General features: G+C 42.2%; 1 protein-coding gene across 2 annotated transcripts in view; it reads right to left on the bottom strand.

The window, feature by feature from the left end:
• The window catches only part of CDH8 (cadherin 8), a 211,005-nt gene that overhangs the window by 84,999 nt on the left and 104,382 nt on the right, over nt 1–21,624 (bottom strand). For both annotated transcript variants that reach the window (XM_044987732.1, XM_044987733.1), the window contains exons 5-6: nt 5,562–5,729; nt 669–856 (exon numbers count right to left, since the gene is read on the bottom strand). In XM_044987732.1, coding sequence (XP_044843667.1) covers nt 669–856; nt 5,562–5,729 — 356 coding nt within the window. The remainder of the gene's footprint in view (nt 1–668; nt 857–5,561; nt 5,730–21,624) is intronic.

The raw sequence follows: 21,624 nt of genomic DNA, 5'->3' as shown, positions 1-21,624 counted from the left end.
AAAGTTGAATGTTGACTATCTATTCATATTGGATTCTTATTTTCCAGCTAGAACGTCATGTGGAAATTTATTATATTTGTTTAATTACAAAAGACTATTAGAGTGCTTTATGGTAGGCATGGAATTCAAACACTTTCATGATCACTTTTATAATGTTATAATTTATAGTCATATTTAGAGCCAGGTTTCTAAAAGACATGAGTTTTGCCATTGATTTCAGTGGGACCAGGATTTCACCCCAGATGTCTTCTGTATGTACATGGCTAGATGGGTGCCTCTTCAGACAGGCAAGTACACAACCCTCCATGCTGCATACACACATGCAGTAAATACACATACAAAAAGGAGTAGTGGACCTGAAGCTTTAGCTTGGGCCTGAATTTGCCACCTTTACTCATGCTGAGTACTTCCTTATGCCATGAGTAGGTCCACTTAGATCACTACTCATGGAGTAAAGTGGTGTTCTACATGAGTAGAGGTGGCAGAATTTGATCCCTCTGGATTACAGATACTTTATTACTCAATAAATACTCATAAATTATATATTAACTGATCAGGATTCAACTAGCCAAACAGCTGGCCAAATACCATAAACAAATTATTTGACCAACGGCGAAACTGAATAATTGTACATGGATGAAAGTTAATTTTACACAGTTGTCATTTACCTTTCTCAGTCTAATAATACCATCCTGAGTCTGAACATCTGATGTGATTTCAAATATATCCATTCCATCTCCTTCAATGATGTCATAGGATGATTTAGCATTTTCTCCAATATCCAGGTCATTTGCTTTAACCCTTCCTATTGGCTCCCCAAGAGCAATGTCTTCCATTACTGAGAAGTGATACAGACCTTACAAACAAGAGGAAAAGATTAAACATTAAGCCTGATTCTAGTTTCCCTTTCATGCTCTTTATTCATCTTTGTTTCCCCAAAGTAAATGCTTGAGATGTGCAACCGATACAAACCACATTTAAACAAATTATTTACTTAAAGCTGCATAATGTGCTCCATACAGGGGAATGCTCTGTTGGCTTGATGTGAATGTTCTTCTTTTCACTTACTATATTATCCCATCTCCTGCCTGCGGGGATGTTCAGTGTTGCCAAACATAAAATATTAAGCTATTTTCAGCACAGAAAGATGCAATGTGTAATTTACTGCAAGGCACTCTTGAACTTACCTTTGTATTTACAGACTTGTAGACCATTTTTGATAAAATCCAATTACTAAACTTCAGCTTGTGCCCTGCAGCAAACTGATCAGATACATTAAAGACGTCTCTTGTGACTTAAAATCTTCACTGCTCCATTGACCATAAACTTTACCTTCTACTACTTTCTGGTCAGAATCTAATTGGTCTGTATATTTTCTTCTGTGAGGTAGAAAACTCACTAATTAGGAGAGAGGCAGGAAATGTCCCCCAACTCATGTTTCAAAGGAAATAATACCTACTTCATAATGAGGGATTACCATCTTTACAATTTTGCCAAGGGATGACTTAATCCCAATGGAAAGCCCTATATGTGCCCTGCATTATGTGAAAATTCAGTAATTGTATTTTATTTCTTATTTTAATCAGTTATGGTACTTCAGACACCTTTATATTCAAATGGGATTTATTTAAAGGAGATGCAAAGTCTGTTTTTATTGAAATTCCATGTTTTATCCCTCAGATTACTAGTTTGTTAAGAAGAGAATCAAAACACCTATTTTGATGAAATATCTTCCTGGCTTTAGCAAAGACCCGGAGGCCAGCAGATGCATACAAAGCATGCACGGCCTCTGCTTTTTGAAATCCTCTACAGATGGCCTAATTATTGCAGCTTCTTAATAATCTCGACCCATTGTAGCTACAGGTAAGGGCTGAGCATGTCACCTTCAGGACTGTTTGTGAGTTGAAAGAATTCAAGCATTGCAGACAAGTATGTTACAAACATCCTGTGGTAGAGGATCTGGACCTGTTTTTTTCATTCCCGCTCAATGAAAGTTTGCTCCACCACACTGTGTAATTTTTAGCTTAATATGCTGCTTTTTGTTTTCTGAAACCATGATTTGCTGATGAAAAGATTGCTAGTGTAACTAATTAGTGTATTAACTACACTGACAAACTATACTGACACTTCAAAACTGAGTAAGAAAAAGGGCAAATATACAAAATTCAGAAATATATACATTGGATATCAAAAAGCATATATACATAATCTGCCCTAAAATTAACTGGATTCCTTCCCAATTTTTTCCTGTTCACTTTACACCAACTCTTCTCTTTTGATGTCATTAACATTTGTGTCACTGTGTTTACTGTATAAAACTGACATTTGTATGGGGCAGGAAAGTAACAGCAGTTTAATCTATAATTTATTTTTTCTTTAATGTTTCCCAGGCTGAAGACATAATTTGGAGATCATTGAGAATCCTCAAACACATAAAAGCTCAGAAACAATGAGCAGCCATAGCAATCAGTTTCCTCCAGAGACTAAATTATATATTCATGATTTATACTGCTGTCCACACGTCATGGTTTGTCTCTCTACACAGTTGACTGAAATTCTTTAAGGAGGTATTTTTTCTCTGATTTACAAAGAAGATATACAGAATTAACATTTATTTTTTCCATGTTGTTGACTAATGGATAAATATAGTCCCTAAGACTTATGAAGAGGTCTGCCATGACATCATAGTTCAGACTGTGACTAGCAGTCCATTCTAAGCTTATTTTAAAGCATTCTAACTTTTCACAGCAGTGAGCTGTTCTTCTGAATATAATCTTATGGTAAACTGTTGGGTTAAAAACTTCAATGTTTTATAAAATGCCTCTAAAATGATTTCCAAGAGAGCACAGAAGTAGTGAAAGTTCATCTTTTTCATTTCTAAAACCCGAGAGGCTCTTTCAAATCTAACCATAAACACACATTTGTGTCTTGCCTGGAAACAATAAACTGATAAAACACACTGGGTTCATTACAATTTATTGTGAAAGCAGCATGTATTACATCTTATGAATTTCCATTTCATTCTGGTAAGGCTCCATTGTGAGCATGATCCTTTCTTATTTTGGCTTACCAGGCAAATACAAACTGTGCTTTAACAAAGGTGTCCTAACAAGTGTCAAAGAACTGAACAATGATTGTATAAGATTAGAGCCATAACTAATCTGCAATAGTAGCCAGCCTGGCTATGAATACTCAGTTCTAAAAGGCCATATTGACAATAGTGTCTAGATACAATATTTAACAATGTGCATCCTCTTTATAAGGGGTTTCTTTTTCTTTTATTGCTTTATATAAATAAAAAAGAAATATCTACATATGAATTTTTGCACTGATGAAAGTGCTGGACTTTACAACCCAGTCTGTATTTATGTTTGGATCTGAAAGAGTGTTTATCCACACTAATTGTCCACCTAGCCACATCACATGGAGTGGTGGTGCAGTCTTCCTCATACTGCCCTGTCAATGTATTTCAAAATCCAAAGCTGGAGAGACCACATGGAGATACATGTGAGGAGTTTGTAGGGTAAAAGTACAACTTAGGTCTTGTCTACTCTATGTGGGAAGATCGATATAAGTTACACAATTTCAGCTACGTGAATAACGTAGCTGAAATCAATGTACTTAGATCTACTTACTGCAGGGTCCACACTACGCTATGTCGACAGGAGATGCTCTCTGGTCGACTCCCCTTGCACTTCTCATTTAGGAGGAGTACAGGAATCAATGGGAGAGTGATCTGAGGTCAATTGACTGCCAATGCATCGATCGCCACACGTCGATCCCTCGGTAAGTGTAGACAAGCCCTTAGGGCTAGTCTACACTTACATGCCAGTTCAACGCGGAGATTTCGACTTTTCAGAGTTCGAACTATCGCATCTAATATAGACGCGATAGTTTGAACTCTGGAAGCGCTCCGTTCGACTCCGGTACTCCACCACTGCAAACGGCGGTGGCGGAGTCGACCTTGGAGCCGCGGAGTTCGGTTCCGCGGCGTCTGGACGGGTGAGTACTTCGAACTAGGGTACTTCGAATTCAGCTACGCTATTCACGTAGCTGAATTTGCGTACCCTAATTCGACTCCCGTTCTTAGTGTAGACCAGGCCTTAGTCTCCATATTCATTCAGTCCTTGATCTCCAGGCTGAGACTCCCAACAACAGAGACAATTAGTACCAGCTTTGTAATGATTTTCTGATCTGCTCATCTGTTTCCTAGGTCCTAGACAGACACTATCAGATAATTTCACATTGGCATTAAAGCCCTTTGACAAAGATATGACTAATTCTGATGTAAGTACCAAAGCTAGGTATCTGGCCAAAGTAGCTCTATAGTTACAGATGTAGAACTACTGTACATTGCACATATACAAAATAAATGTCTCTGCATTATGGTGATACAGCTTATATATTAGCTTCATCTATAGATGTTTGCATTGTTAAGGGGCATGTCACCTTACATTGTATAACACTGATGCAGAAGGCCATGTGATACAATGTGATGTGAAGTAAGAAACTCAGGGATTTCATCATATAATATAACAAGAGAAATAAGAAAAAAAAGATTGTGCATTCAGTACTTATCACTTATAAACCTCACTGAAATTAGGTATTAAAATAACTTTGTTCAGAAGTAACCCCTTATAGCTGCTTACTTATTTTATTATATTTTCTTCATCTCCCTCCACTTATATGTGTCTGTCCTAAACTCTAGGGATTACATTTACTCTGTGTAGGGGTCTGGCATAAGATATTATTTAAATCCTCAAAAAAGTGGAAAGTGGCACTTAAAATGGTACATAGGTATCTCCATCTTGCTGGGATGAATTTCACCTTGGACACACAAATAATTTGCTTTAAAATCGCATATGTAGAGAAGTATAGATGACCCAATGTCAACATTAAAATATTTCCCAGCCCTAACTGCCCACCCACTTAACCCCTCAGAAAAAAAAGCCTGGATGATTAGATAAGATTACACATTAGAGGAATATATTCTGTCATGACATTAAAATACACTATTCCAAATAAAATCAAACCAGTTATGTTCCTTTTTTTAAACTTTGAAACAGATTACAAAGCACTGCAGAGAAGCTCAGCAGGGTGCTAAATCATTTTAATCTAACCCAGCAAGACATGCATTCGAACCATAGCAGTAAATATGGATTTTGAATTAAAGGTCAACAATTAATTAGACTCATAATTTAAAAATATATATATATTTTCTCCTCTCATACTCAGTAAAACCTTTATTTCTTTTATCAACTATGTATGTCTTTTAAAACTAGTATTACTGTACCTACCTTCACCTAAGACGGGATTGCATTTAAAAGTAACTAGAACCTTAGAAACAACAACACAATAAACATTCCCCCCTCCTCCTTTTGCATGTGTGTGTGTTTGCTCATCAATGTATATGGGCACAACTCTCTTTCCAAAAGCTCTTAGTCAGTCAGTAATCCAGAATATTTTATATAGCCCTTGCTACATTTCTGCCATAAGCAAATGCATATAATGTTAAAATACAAAGAGGTGCACTACATAATCAGGAAAACATGCACACTTACTCTGTGCAAATTTGGGAGGGTTGTCATTAACATCAGTAAGTGTAATTGTCACTGTTGTGGTTCCAGACAGTCCGCCCATATGTCCACCCATGTCCTTTGCTTGGATGACCACAAAGTATTCTTCTTTGGCTTCCCTGTCCATGTTAGGGAGGGCAGTTTTAATTATAGCTGGGGAGGAAAAAGAAGGGGGAGGGAATCATGAGGATGGTTAGATTCATACCCAATTTACAATAAAGAAAAGAAAAGAAAAGAAAAAATACATGGTTAAGAACAGAGAAACTTTTTCATGTTATTTCTATTTAGGCAAATATCAGTATAAAAAGTGTACTCTTATCTGTCCAGTTGAAGTTGGCTCTTGTTGATACTAGCGTGGAAAGAACTTGCAGATGTCCAGAAAAGTGTGTGAGAGGTCTTCTGCCTTTTATCTCATTAAAAATGCAATGAAATTACAAACCAGCAGAGCAAAATCAATCAAACCTCTGATGTATTTTCATTTCTACAACTTACTTTCTGACATAAACTTAGATTCTTTCCCCACTGAGGTCAATAGAAGTTCTTCCATTAACTTCACAAACAGGTGTAAGTTATAGGGCAAACAGAGCTTTTTTTTCAGAACTCCATAGTCCAACAATTTCATAGATTTCAAAGTGATAAGGGCCATTTTTTAATCTGACCTCATGCACAGCACAGGCAATGGAACCTCCCGCTGTAATTCCTGCATCAAACCCATAACTTCTGTTTGAGCTACAGACTATCTTTGAGAAAGATGTCCAACACAGGGCCCCAACCAGCAGTCATTCATGTAGTCCTTGCTCAGGCAGAGCTCCCATTGCAAGTGTAGGGCAAGATTGGTTTCATATATCTAAAAGAGTTTTGATGAAGTGAAACAGCTTTGTGAGTCTCAAAAGTGTGATTTGTAACTCTGAAAACAATGTGATTAATTGCCAAACTAAAAATCCTATCTTGCAAAGAGATCCATGTAGGTAGACTCCTCCCCCGGTCCCTCACCCCACATAAAGCCCCATTAAATCATGGTGCCTACATGGTTCTCATTGCTGTATTGGGACCTGCAATGGGAAAAAAATAAACCTACACAAAATTAAAGACTAAGATCATGCTCACAACAGCTGCAATATCATGCTATGCCTTGAAATTCACAACTTACAATCATATAGAACAGGCATCATTAAAAAAATAATAATTAGCCACATCACCACCCTTAAATCACTGCCATATTCACAGCATTCACTATATTTAGAATGGGAAATACAACACCGGATATGCAGTAGCAAATTCAGCCATGTCCACCATAACAAAAAGAACCCCTATCACAGGAGCCTCTATAAATGTTAAATCAAAATACAGTATAAAGTAGTTTCTCTGGGAAGGTTCCTCCCTGCCCCATTAATCCTGGTTTTGAATCATACTTTTTAATGAAATCATCTGTCTGTGAAAAGAGAGCAAGGAGTTCAAGTTACTGAATCATCTTAGTAGTAAGTGAAGCGTAAGTGTGCCAAGGGAAATCTAATCCACCAGTGCAGTGGTCTTTTTAAACCATGATGCTCTAGGGCTCTTATCAGGCATAGGAAAGAATGTCTCTTTCTAAGGGCCCATATTTCCAGAGCTCTCAGCTGGAGGATACTGCTTACGTGGAAACACTTACACTAACTCAGTAAGAGCTCAGGATTCATTTTTGTTTTAAAAGGGCAGCAATTATAACAGATGGCATAAAAATAGTCACGTGACAGATCACACATCTGTTTTCATTATCTTTTAACGAAATATTTATTTCTATTATGTGCTAATCTAAGAATTGCTTGGGTTGTGTTATCTGATAATCAAGATTTCTTTAAAACAAAATCATTGGATGATTTACCTATTGGGAATAGTACAATCCCGGAGCCTTCAAATGCCTCCTGCTCTGACATGAAGGCTGATTTCCATTAATAAGAATGAGCTCTGGGGAAAAAGATACTCTGTTCTTGCAGGGCAGCAGGAAGGCTCAGGCTCCAGGATTATATGTATCCAGGTATTTACATTAAATATTATGGACCAAATTTGAAATAGAAGTATGCAGCTAGTCGAGACTGGATGTTTTGCTAAAAGATCTGCTCTAGAAGTTTTTTGGGGGGAAGTTCTATGGCTTGTGTTATACAGGAGGCCAGACTAGATGATCTGGCCTTGGAATCTATGAACCCTGCCAACATCAATGGATTGCATCTGTTTATACCAGCTCTGAATTTTTGCCCCATATCTATCCCAATTAGAGAGGGGCCTGATTCAGAACTCGGAATTCAATTATCCTTGAACTTTAGTGGTGGCTGGAATTCAAACCCAGAGCTAAATTTTGTGGCTGAATATATGGCTAAACCAAAACCATAATGGTGGGGGAGGATGAGGCATTCTTATAAATAATGAATACACTACCCTGCAGTAATCACATAGATCATGGCAGTAGTACTATTATAAGCTACAGTGTTGTCAAGAGCTAATTATGATTTTCTAACTAAATATTTAGTCAAAATTGAAATAGTTCAAGGGAAAGGGTCTGTTTAGATGACTCTCCTGATTAAAAAATAAAATAAAATAAATGAAAATTGTCAAGATTGGATGTTTTGATATTTTGGAAACAAAAAAAGGTTTGTTTTTTTTTTAAATGATTTGTGTTAATTTATACTAAAAAGATTACAAATATGAAAAATGAAACATTTTGAAATTATCAAAACAAAACATTTCCATTGACCCAATCCATTTTCCCTCCAGGATTCCTGGTTCATGAAAATTTGATATTTAGACTTTCTGTGACCATTTGGGAAAACATCTCAAAATCTCTGACAAGATGGTAAAACTGTTTACTACCCAATTCTGTTGTGGACTATTATTCTAAAATAGTGTGGGTTTTCTTAATATAATATAATCAGAATTTTGCCCTATGTTGATATGGAGCAGTCCTAAATTATATAACACATTAGGGAGTGGGTGGGTTCTTAATAATGCATGTTTGTTTTAGTGTTACAGTGTTATAAAGGGTGTGTGGGTCCTGAAAAATCACCAAAAACTGTATTATGTAATTGATGGACAGCCCCTAAATTCTGTATCAAATCCATCCCTAGTTCCTAAACCTTGCAAATCAAAAAGGCAGGATCTGAATTCTTATCTCTCTTTTTCAACTCAGGTCCATCTCTCTGATGGCAATGCTAACCACCTGCAGTAAATGGGATTAGGAAATGGTTAATAAAATCTAATCTTTCCTCATAAGTGTTAGAAAAATAGCCCTGCAGCACTATGTATTCATATCGTAACTGCTATTTTTCCTGCTAGAACCAGCAGCAACCTATCAACAGAGAACATAAATTGTCCTTGTTACTCAGGCAAAAAGTCCTATTGCCATCCATTGGAATTCTACATGCTGAATAAGGGTCAATTGTGGTCCACTGCTTGAAAGAAAAGAGGGAGAAGAAAACCCACTGAAGGAAATGGAAAATAATTTCTGAGAGACACAAAGTACACTAAATATGTCACAGGTGAAAAGAGCAGGGCCTTTTACTGCATGGGGAATTCCCACTGAAATCAATGGCAGCTCTCTCAAAAACAGCCAGTAAGTTACAACTGACACACATTTGGTTACAGGGCCAGATTCTATTCCTTTATTCATGCTTAATAGAACTTTATGCCATAAATACCTCTCTTGAAATCAGTGCGTAAGATTCTACTAATCTTGAGTAAAGATATCAGAAATATGGTCCATTATGAGTTTTTTCTCATATTAGGCCTGATCCAAAGATCATTAAAGCCAACCCTCTGCATTGATGTCAATCAGTTTTGCATCAGGCCCACTATGAAAAAGACATTGATTATTGAATTTTCTTGGGATAATTCTCGCTCACACTATTCTCATTCTCACTCAAACAGTTAAACCAGATTTCTGGCACCTGTTTCCATTTGTTTCTGATTGCATGAAATAGGCAACACTGTGTTTGTGAAATTGACAAAAAGGGGTGTTGTAGGGTGGAGATTTAAATACTCCAAAAACTTTCTATACCATTATAAAGGTTCCAAGTTTCTGATTTTTAAAGCACAAGATTTCATTTTGCTGTGTTACCAACACAACCATGTCATTTCAATGGTTTTAAACATATCCCAACATGAAGTCTCACTTCATAAACCTTTTGCCATGGGCTGCAAATCACAGACAAAGCTCAGTCTCAATTTCAAACAAAATAAAAAGGTAAAAAGAAAAAGTTAATTGCCTCTGTTACTATCACCAGGTCTGAAGGTTCTGTAACATCAAACAAGTCTGATTACAAGGGTTTACTGTCACCACCATTACTGCTATGCTCAATATCAATGGTATGCTGTCCAGCAAAAGAACAGAAGTGTCAGTATCTCCTAACAACCAGATTAATGAACACCCCCCCACACACACACACTTTTTTCTGCATCCTCAGCTAAATAAGTAATGTGATTAAGACAGGAGAAGATAAGAGTTGAACACAGAGGGTTTCAGCACTGAGTCACTGAAACTTATTTATTCTTTCACCTCAAACACTGTATCGATCTTCAAGCCGTAGTCACAGGAATTACTCAAACTTTCAAACTTCTCTTAGAAAGCAATTGAAGCTCACCTAATATTAGTGCTAATGCCCTCCTTAGCGCACACAACAAATAAGAGCCTGTTCATTTAACCTACTCAATCCCAACGCAACTCAGGAAAAAACTTTGAATAATCTTTGTAATATGCCCTGAAATGTGGGTTCTGAAGGACCAAAAATGGGAAAGGAGTAAGTCCCAGAGTAAAGAATTTCTGGCAGATAGAGACATAAACTAACAGAGAGTAGAAAAAAATTATGAGAGTGGCTTAAAGCTAGGGAGGAGAAGAATAGTAAAGGCTTGTCAATGAGCTTGTAGAGAATATTTCAGAGAGTCTAGGTCTGAGGGGAGAGCTTTCTTAGACTGTAGTCAATAAATAGATATCTATAAGATATCTTATCTATGGAATCTATCTTCAAAGACAGAGAAAACAAAGGAAATGTGCTGACAAGCAAAAATAAAATCAAGGGGTAAACTGCACTTTAAAAGTCTCCCGGAAAAATGTCCCCAGTATAGGAGTCACAATGTTGAGGCTATGTTACTTTCCCTAGACAGCTATTGGTGTCACACTGCTCCATAGCAAATAAAACAACCGCAGGATGGGATTTTCTTTTACAGTGGCCCTAAATGCATTCATTGAGCAATTTGCACAATCTGCCTCACGGCTTGAATCAGTTAATATACATCTCTGTGGACTACTTTCAGAAACCTGTTTGGAAGAGCGTACAGTGTCTGACACTGGAAAAGATCAGGGAATAAGAACTGAGGCATCAGAGGCTGCAGATAGTGAGGAGGAAGAGGAGGAGCAAGCAGCACAAAAGTACTTGAGCATTTTTTCCCCTTTGCCATTCCCCACTCTTTCTATTCTCTTTTTTAAATGTCTGTTAATATAGTTCTATAAAACAATACCCAGCCGTGTATATGTGGGGAAGTAGCAAAACACAAACAAACACTTTACAAAACCAACTTGGAATGGTTCATTATCTCACCAATACACCACCTCCCAAGTGATCTCCTGTGTCTCATATTCCAATGGAGAAATTTCTGCCATATCTATTGAAAGTAGGATATCAGAATTTTTCAGTTTTCTAAAGATCAGTCTCTGAGGGATGTACAGTTATGGCTGTTTTGTCTCCATCCGAATGCTAAGATCTTGGCACAGATTTTTAATTCTACGTGTAGTAGTAATTTAGGGCCTGATCCAACTCAATGGGAGTATTTCAATATTTTCAGTAAGGGAGGTCTGATTGAGCCCTGGGACCTGATCCTGCAGGATCCTGAGCCCTGTACCTACATGGAGCCCCACAGACTTCTACAGAACTCTAAGCAGTGCAGGGACTCTGCCCTCTTGGAGTCACTTGTGGGATCTGGCCCAAGGTCTCAGTGCTCATACAGACTAATGGGATTCTACATTTCTTGAACACAAAAGAAATTATAGCCTTGTTAAGATGTGTGCAAAACTTTCCCTCCATTTCCATTAGGACTAAACTTCATATTGGTTGCAATAATTTTAATAACATTTAGCTATCAAACCATCCTCCCTGGATATTTACCTACTTTTAAGTGCTCTTGGATATTTTTTGTATGCTTGTTTTAGTTTATAACAAAAGAAGGAACTTTCAATGTTGTCTTTATCAGGATCTGCTAATTTTACTCTAATTCTGTGTGTGTGTGTGTATATATATATTCATTAAATAGTAGCATTGAGTTACGAGCTTGTTTAAGCTTCAAATGAAAGAGGGTACAATTCTACTTGCTTGCTAAACAAACATTTTAAATCTCTTAAGACCTTAAGTGTTGGCAACTCTATATGAGAACCTAGAAACTGCTGTACTTTATTTTTCTAGATCTACCACATTTTAAATATTTTTTGTGACTGCTTACGTATTAGGCTTCCTTTTAAATAGACCTTGCAGGTCTCCCATTGTGTATGAATTAACAGCATCTACGTTTTCTGCCATATATGCATCTCTCTGTCATTTAATAAAATCTTTTGAGATAGAAGCTGGTATGTTTTAGCAGACCCTATCTGGGTTTCATAGTTATGGGGAAAATGCTCTTTTCATCTGTTCTTACCAACTATTCAATTTATTCACTCAAGCATAAATTTTCAAAGGTACACACAAAATGTGAGAATAGATGTGATGGTTTTATGAGTGCAAAAGGCAGATGGACATTTTGCACTGCATAACACATATGTAAACCCTGCATCCTTAGGATTTCATTTTATTTCTAATAGTACTCTGTCTCACTATAAATGCCTTTGATATTGCAGGAAGAAGCACCATGCACTGAATGAGGCAGGGATCCTGTGGAAAAAAAAATAGTATGCAGGTTATTTGCTAGGATCATGTGGGTGCATCTCACCAAATCAATTTGCTGCTATTGCAAGGAACTCATGCACTGGTATGCCTCGGTCCCTCCTGTTCTCTGCCTGCGGTACACAGTGGTTTAGTCTCCTGAAGTCTGAATACTTTGGTCTAATCCCGATAATTGGGTTCAATACAGGTGTAACTGAGTGGGATTAGTAACCTCTGATATGCAAAAGGTCAGACTAGATGATCTGGTGGTCTCTTCTGGCCTTAAACTTTATGATTATTTGTAATTAAAAACTTTGTATCATAATGCATATATACAAGGGGGCCGGAATAAGGTTGCACGAGAAACTTTATATTCAGGTATTTCCGAACTTTTTGGTGCTTGACTTTGCAACTTTGATGTTCTTTTAATGTAGATGTTTGAATATATTATAGAAGTAGTTACACTTGTTATAGAGATTGGCTGAGCCAGTGGGGTTCTCTTGGTGGGTCTTCAGTGACTCAGCCCTCTGGTCAAGCCGCATACGCTGTCTTCCCTTCTGGTTATACAGTCCCAAGTTCTTATCATGGCATGGAAGAAGCCATAGCTCTTAGTCTTCTTCATAGAGGCACTGCCTTCTTCAACCACCCAGCTGGGGCCCTGGGTGGTTGAAGAAGGACAGCGTCTCAGTACCCTCAGCTGCTGTCCTTTTCAGCAGCCCTCCCTGGGCTCAGTCTACAACCAGACCAGCAGGGCCCATCTTGGTACCCTTATCTGGTCTAGCCAGGTTCTGTGCTCAGTCCCCTGGGCTCAGCCTGTCTCCACTGACCTTTTCTTGGTTCTGCTGCTCGTCCAGCCAGTCAGGAACCTTTGGCAGTCTTCTCTGGGCTTGGCTCTCTGTGGTGAGCTCTCTGCTGTCCTGATCTTTCATCTAGCCAGCCTGGCACTGGTTACTCCCTCATCGAGCTCCACACAGCAGCTGAATGCTCTGTTCTGATTTTTGCCTTTTATCTGGCCCTTCTGGCCCTTTACTGGTCGCTCCAGCAGCCTGGAGGACTTCTCACTGCTCTATTTTGGGGCAGGGTGACACAGGGCCATGAGAACTCCGGATCTAGTCCATCCTGCCACACAGGGGTGGTCAATAGGTGGATTGCGGGCCAAATCCAGACCACCAGATTCTTTTGAACCAACTGTGACAACTTTTTATTCTCTTATTATTATCATCATCATCATTATTGTTATTGTGTGTGAAAAATGTTTCTCTGGAGTCTGAACCTTGACTATACCTTGACAAAAAATAATTAATTCTATCAAAGTACAAAATTAATCAGACAGATATATCAAAAGTCTATGCTTCAGACTTCATACCAGGAAGATACCTCAGTCTAAAATAATCCACTAGCATTGTGAAGTGATATAGGTATTGATCTGCAGTGTTAGAAGTAACAACATTATTACTACTTGGTAAATTCTAGAATCAGAAATCATCCCTTTAGAGTCCAGACTCCTCTGTTCATAACCAGAAATCATTGTAATTATTTTCAAACCTCCACAGTGGTTAAATCTTTTCCTTATGAATATGAAAAAACAACTCTTCTCTGGTTGTTATCAAGGGGCCCGATCCTACAGCTTTTACCCACAAGAATTACCCTTTTGACTCACAAATGAAAACAAGGACTGCAGAATTTAGCCCCTGGGCTCCAGCACAAGCAATCTCTCTGCAAAAGACTCTCTCTACTGGGTCATCACCAAGACAACTCACAGGATCTACTAAGGACAGTTAGCCTTATAAATGCCTTAACGCATCTCCTAAGGATAAAGGGAGCTTAGTATACAGTGACAGGAAAAACTGCATGCTTGCTTTGAAAATGTGTCCTTCTGAGTGCATCTTCAGCACTGCTTCTAGCACTGTCAAACAAAAAAAATCCTATTTAGTGAAGCCAAAAATGAATTTTTGCTCCCCAGATTTTGAAACAGGAACCAGATTCTGACTGGACACACCGATGATTTAAATGGAGGTTCTCCACAGTTACACCAATATAATTGTGATCAGAACCTGGCCTGACATTTTCCATTCAAATACTAGGAAGAGTAAGAAGAGAGGGTTGGGAAGAGTCTGTTTGAGGCATGACAGACTTGCTCCACACTAGTGTAGATTCAAGGATAACGACACTGGAAAATTCCTCTTGATCGATCTAGTCCAGCAATAGTGGGTAGGAGAGGTGAAAAAAGGTAATATTCAGCTCTACCCCACTTAAGCTGTGCCCATAATCCTATGTGTGGCTAACAATCTTAAGGGCAAGGGTGACAGGTTATATGGGCTCAAGGTGCTCGAGCACCAGGAATATTCAAGGCTGAGGGCTGTGCTCCACCAATATTTGGAGCTGGGTTTCTCCCCTAGCCCTGCCTGGAGCGGGCCCTCCCCTGCCTCGGAGCTTCCCTGCCTGAAAGAAAACAGCCGGTGCCTCTCTCCCTTGCTTGTGCTGCTTCTGCCTAAGGCTATAGAGATCAGCCCCCGGCAGCCTCTTGGAGCACCGGGGGAGGGGAAGAGGGAAAGAGGAGGTGGCGAGCGAGGCACACAGGTGCTTGGGAGCTCTCTCCCCCGCCCTCTGGCACCCACATGGAGGAGACGCCAAGGGGACTTCCAGCCAGGAGATGGACATCTGGGGTGGACCTTACTCACCTGAGCAGTTGCTGGGGCTTCGGTGAGGTCTGACCCTGTGATCTACCCCCTCCCCCCGCAGCCCCCACTCCTGCCCAATGCTGGGCAAGGGGCATCCCCAGTGAGACAAGGGTGAGGGGCAGCAGGCTGCAGCAGGGGAGGAAGGAAGACACATCCGCTGGCAGTTCCCCCTCCCCCCATGCTCCCCAGCACCCACCCACCACAGGGGAGATGGAGGAGGGGAGCTTCCTAGACCTGAGCAGCTGGGGCTTGGGTGAATTTTGTGACACCCTAACCCCCACCCCAGCCACCACCCTGCAGTCCCCACTCCTGCCCCGTGCTGGGCAAGGGGCAGTCCCATCCCCCATCCCCAGTGAGGCTATGGTGAGGGGCAGCAGCAGGGGAGGCCACACATGATGGCAACCCCCAACCCCGGTAATCACCACAGGGGAGGCGAGTGGGCTTTCTGGACCTGAGAGAGTCCCTAGGAGCATGTGCAGTGACCGTGGTGCAGAGTGAGTGTGCTGCGGGGGGTTGGGGGGGAGAGAAGGGTCCCTCCCCTGGAGCTTGCTGCTGCCAGTAAGGGCGGGGAGTCCTCTCTGGCCCTAGCCCTGGGGCAGCCTGTCTGCATCCCAAGTTTCTTATCCCCAGCCCTGCCCCACCCCAGACCCTGCACCCCCAGCACCCCAACCCTGAGTACCCTCCTGCACTGTGAACCCCTCATCCCCAGCCCCACCCCAGAGCCCTCACTTGAGGGGAAAAACGTGTAACTTAAATTTGGTGGTCAGTCTGGAGTATCGTGTTTAGCACAATACTTGATTATTTTACACCCTTTAAAGTATACAGGTGTTACAAAGTCGCAATGATCTTAATGTTTTCTCTGAATACTGTGTGGGTGCCTCAGTTTCCCCTATGCATTTCTCAAGGATCTAGATGGTGGGATAAGGGTGTGTGATTGTTGTAGAGCCCTAGAGTGCCAGTGTGATGCTGTCTGCACAGAGAATGGCCGAAACCCTGTTTCCCGGCAACTGATGGCCTGGGCCGCACTCCTGCAAGCTGCCAACTGAAGGTGTTGGAGAACAAAGAGATCAGGTGGCCTCCTAATGCCTGGAAAAGAGACAAAGGTCAGAGAAGAGAGTGTCAGTGCCTGTGTGGACTTCTGAGAAGCGCATGGTGTGGAAGGGGATGCTGGGATGCGTTGGAACTACTCCATACAAAGCCAGTCAGGACTCTGGGGGAGCCTCCTCTCTCTGAATGTACTGTCTCCAGGGCAAGAAGCTTACACATTCCTGGGTCTGTCCTCGGAGCATTCAGCATCCCCTTCCACACCGTGAGCTTTCCGCAGCAAGTGTGCACAGGCAGGTCCTGGGGCAACCAGAGGTCCCTGCACCCCAACTCTGCAGTCAGACATGACTCTTAGCCAGCCGGTAAAACAGAAGATTTAATAGATGACATGATCACAGTCTGAAACAGAGCTTGTATGTACAGAAAACAGGACCCCTCAGTCAGGTCCATCCTGGAGGGTGGGGAGACTAGACCCAAATTCTGGACCTCTCCCCATTTCCCCAGCCAGCACCAAACTGACACTCCATCCTCCAGCCTTTGTGTCTCTTATGGACAAGGTGGCCACCTGATCTCTTTGTGCCCAGCACCTTCAGTTGGCACCTTGCAGGGGAAACTGAGGCACCCACACAGTATTCAGAGAAACAATTAAGAACATTCCCACATTGTCACAACAGGTGCAACAAAATATAATACCGTATATTGAAGGAGAAAAGTGCTGCTTCTGATTTACAATTTTAATTGACCCGACACGTTGTAGTTTCATTTTATTAGAGCTCACAAGGCGGGAGCGAGGGGGGGGGGTCACCAACATTTTGGGCACCACTAAAAATTATGCAAACCTGCCGCCTAACCCTAACCTTAGGGTGGGAAGCCCTACCCATAGGAACCCTAACACAAGCACCAAGTGCCCTACCCATAGGAACCCTAACCCTAGTGCAGGAAGCCCTACCCATAGGAAACCTAACCCTAGCTCCAAGTGCCCTACCCTTAGAGACCCTCACCCTAGGGTGGGAAGCCCTACCCATAGGAACCCTGACCCTAGGGCGGGAAATTATACCCATAGGAAACCTAACCCTAGCTCCAAGTTCCCTAGCATTAGGAACCCTAACCCTAGGGTGCGAAGCCCTACCCATAGGAAACTTAACCAAAGCTCAGAGTGCCCTACCCTTAGGGACCATAATGCTAGGGCGGGAAGCCCTACCAATACGAACCCTAACCCTAGCTCCAAGTGCCCTACCCTTAGGAACCCTAACCCTAGGGCGGGGTGCCCTACCCATAGGAACCCTAACCATAGCTACAAGTTCCTTACCCTTAGGAGCCCAAATCCTAGGGCGGGAAGCCTAACCCATAGGAACCCCAACCCTAGCTCCAAGAGCCCTACCCAAAGGAACCCTAACCCTAGGGTGGGAAGCCCTACCCATAGGAACCCTAACCCTAGCTCCAAGTACCCTACCCGTAAGAACCCTAACCCTAGCTCCAAGTGCTCTACCCTTAGGAACCCTAACCCTGGGGCAGAAAGCCCTACCCATAGGAACCCGAACCCTAGCTCCAAGTGCCCTACCCTGAGGAACTCTAACCCTAGGGCAGGAAGCCCTACCCATAGAAACCCTAACCCTAACTCCAGGTGACCTAACCTTAGTAACCATAACCCTAGAGCGGAAAGCCCTACCCATAGAAACCCTAAACCTATCTCCAAGTGCCCTAACCTTAGGAACCCTAACCCTAGGGCGGTAAGCCCTACCCTTAGGAACCCTAACCCTAGGGCAGAAAGCCCTACCCATAGGAACCCGAACCCTAGCTCCAAGTGCCATTCCCTGAGGAACCCTAACCCTAGGGAGGGAAGTCCTACTCATAGGAACCCTAACCCTAGCTCCAAGTACCCTAATCTTAGGGACCCTAATCCTAGGGTGGGAAGCCCTACCCATAGGAACCTTAACCCTAGCTCCAAGTACCCTACCCATAGGAACCATAACCCAAGCTCAGAGTGCCCTACCCTTAGGAACCATAATGCTAGGGCAGGAAGCCCTACCAATATGAACCCTAACCCTAGCTCCAAGTGCCCTACCCTTAGGAACCCTAACATTATGGCAGGAAGCCCTAACCATAGGAACCCTAACCCTAGCTCCAAGAGCCCTACCCATAGGAACCCTAACCCTAGAGCGGGGCGCCCTACCCATAGGAACCCTAACCATAGCTCCAAGTTCCTTACCCTTAGAAATCCAAACCCTAGGGCGGGAAGCCCTATACAGAGAAACCCAAACCCACGCTCCAAGTGCCTTACCCACAGGAACCCTAACCCTCGCTCAAAGTGCAATAGCCTTAGAAACCCTAACAGTACGGAGGGAAGACCTACCCAGAGGAACAATAACCCTAGCTCCAAGTGCCCTATCCATAAGAACCCTAATCCTAGCTCCAAGTGCCATACCCTGAGGAACCCTAACCCTAGGGAGGGAAGCCCTACTCACAGGAACCCTAACCCTAGCTCCAAGTACCCTAATCTTAGGAACCATAACCCTAGGGCGGTAAGCGCTACCCATAGGAACCCTAACCCTAGCTCCAAGTGCCCTACCCATAGGAACCCTAACTCTAGGGCAGAAAGCCCTACCCCTAGGAACCCTAACCCTAGCTCCAAGTGCCCTACTCTTAGGAACCCTAACCCTATGGTGGGAAGCCCTAGCCATAGGAACCCTAACCCTAGCTCCAAGTGCCCTACCCTTCGGAACCGTAACCCTAGCTCCAAGTGCCCAACCCTTAGGAATCTTAACCCTAGGGCGGGGTGCCCCACCCTTAGGAACCCTAACCGTAGGGTGGGAAGCACTACCCATAGGTACCCTAACCCTAGCTCCAAGTCCCCTACCCTTAGGAACCCTTACCCTAGGGCAGGAAACCCTACCCATAGGAACCCTAACCCTAGCTCCAAGTGCCCTACTCTTAGGGATCTACTAAAATATCAGCTCTAAGTCTGTTAACAGCTCTAATACTGAAATTGTCACCATTGGGGTTCAGATTTTTACAGCCCTTGTTGATAAATTAGGGTTAGTTTCACGTCTTTTAGAACTAATAGGCCAAATTGTGCTTTTAGCTGGAGCTGGGTGAATTTTTTCAGATGAATAGTTTATTTGCCAAAAAAACAGTTTTGGTTGACCTGAAAGTAGTCACAAATTTGACATGAATTCACCAAATACTCTCAGACAATTTTTTCTCCCCCTCCCTCAGCTAGATTCACAAGTGGACTTAGGTGTCATTCACAAAACAGAGAAGAAGATGGTGATGATCCTCCATTTTAATAACCAGCCCAGTGGCTAGGGATACATATGGGAGAACAAGGTTCAAGGCTCCACTTTGCCTGAAGTGGAGCAAGGATTTGAACTTGGGTGTCCCAGGTGACAGACCTATTCACTGAGCAATAGGGTATTTAGAGGTAAGTCTTTCTCAGGGCTTGTCTACGCTTTTGGGAGGATTGACGCATGGTAATCAATGCATCGACAGTCGATTTAGCGGGTCTAGTGAAGACCCACTAAACCAAGTGCAGATTGCTCTCCTGTCAACTCTTGTACTCCACTGGATCGAGAAGAGTAAGGCGAGTCGATGTGAGGGCATCTCCCATTGACATTGCAGAGTATGGACCCTGCGATAAGTAGATCTAAGATACATTGACTTGAGTTACACTATTCACGTAACTCAAATTGCGTAGCTTAGTTCGACTTTCCCTGTAGCGTAGGCAAGGCCTCAGTCTCTCTTGTTGAACCTGTTCTACTTTGTATATAATATTTGAATAGTCTTTGGGCGAGAGAGAAATGGAATTGAACTCGAATCTCCCACATCCCAGATGAATGCTTTAACCACTGGGCTAAAAGTTGTACAGGGGAAACAGCTCCCTTCTCTAGGTAGTGTGTGATTCTAGCCCTTTAAAAACAGTAGGAAACCAAATGTTTTGGGTTGAACAATGTTTTATTTGACCTAAAATTGACTTATTCAATTAACTTAAAATTCCAAAGTGTTTGGATTCAGTTTGACTTCAACCTTTTTTTTCTTTTCAATTTTTCAGAACTGCTGGCAAAGCACCCCCACACACACCTCAAAATATTAGTTATTCACCCAGATACACTCTCATTTACATAGGTGCAAATCCTATTATTTTCAGCAGGTGTTACACCTATTTAAGAGAATAGAATTTAAACCACAGGTTCACTCTGTCTGCATGCTTATTAAGACAGCACAACATTCAGTCTCATTCAATACACAATCAAAAGAGCTAGAAAGTTACAAAAAAGTATTTTAAATGAAAGCTTAAATCTGCAATAAGTAGTGCGGCTCCCACAGCCGCATTAGCTGGTAAAGTGAGCCACAGAGCCATGGCTCAATCAAAGCCCAGAAGAACACAGAGCAGCTTCTCCCTCTGTACTAATCCCACTAGGGTTTAATTCTAAACTATTTAGAAAGCCTCTAGAGAAAATGGTTCATCTCCCTTCCTAGGCAGTTCATTACACAGCTCCAGATTGCATTTCTTGTATCAAAGCTCAATTTTTTCCATCTCTTTTTCTAGTCTGAGGATGTTACCTCTCCATTTTGCCACACATAATTACAATAATAGTCCTTTCCCCTCCCTCTTAACAACACCTGCCCAATATTCGTGCAATGATTTCATATCCTCCCTTAATCACATTTTAATCAGTTTATACAAATTAAGTTCAGTCAATCTCTCATCACCAGGGGCGGCTCTAGGCACCAGCAAAACAAGCTGGTGCCTAGGGCGGCAAAATGTAGGGGGCGTTTCCTGCTGCCGGGGGGGGGGGGGGGCGGCAGGCTGGGCCGGCGGACCTGCCGCAGTCATGCCTGCGGGAGGTCCACCGGAGCCCCGGGCGGCCCGGACCAGCCGCAGGCATGACTGCCGAGGGGACACTCGTCCCGCGGCTCGGCTGGACCGCCCGCAGGCATGACTGCGGACGGTTCGCTGGTCCCGCGGCTCGGCTGGACCTCCCGCAGGCATGCCTGCGGCAGCTCAACCGGAGCCGCCAGACCAGCGAACCGCCCGCAGCTGCGGGAGGTCCAGCCGAGCCGCGCGACTCATCACATCATATTCTTTCATCACTCTGACCTTAGTTGGCCACCTATGAACTTTCTCCAGTTTTTCCAATAGCCTTTTTATAATGAAGAGCCTTATATCTGCTTGCAGGACTCCTAGGGCATTTTTCCTAAGGCTACATAGAATGTAACATTTATTAATAAACTAGGTGATTTCCCAGCTAGACAGAGGAAATCAATTGTGCCAGAAATGTTTGGAATGTATTTTATCCTGTTTATGGTATTTTGTTTGTACTCTATTCCAAGCACGGTTGTGAAATGAGAGGGAGCACATAAAGACTGAAGATCAGATAGTCAGAGTTAAAATACAAGACTTCAGAATTCCTGTTTGCAGGTGCAATTTCTACCATCAGATTGATGTAC

Source organism: Mauremys mutica, chromosome 14, assembly GCF_020497125.1.
Source record: "Mauremys mutica isolate MM-2020 ecotype Southern chromosome 14, ASM2049712v1, whole genome shotgun sequence".
Classification (NCBI taxonomy): domain Eukaryota; kingdom Metazoa; phylum Chordata; order Testudines; family Geoemydidae; genus Mauremys; species Mauremys mutica.
Note: the sequence above shows the minus strand (reverse complement) of the source record. Positions and strands in the feature narration are given on the sequence as shown.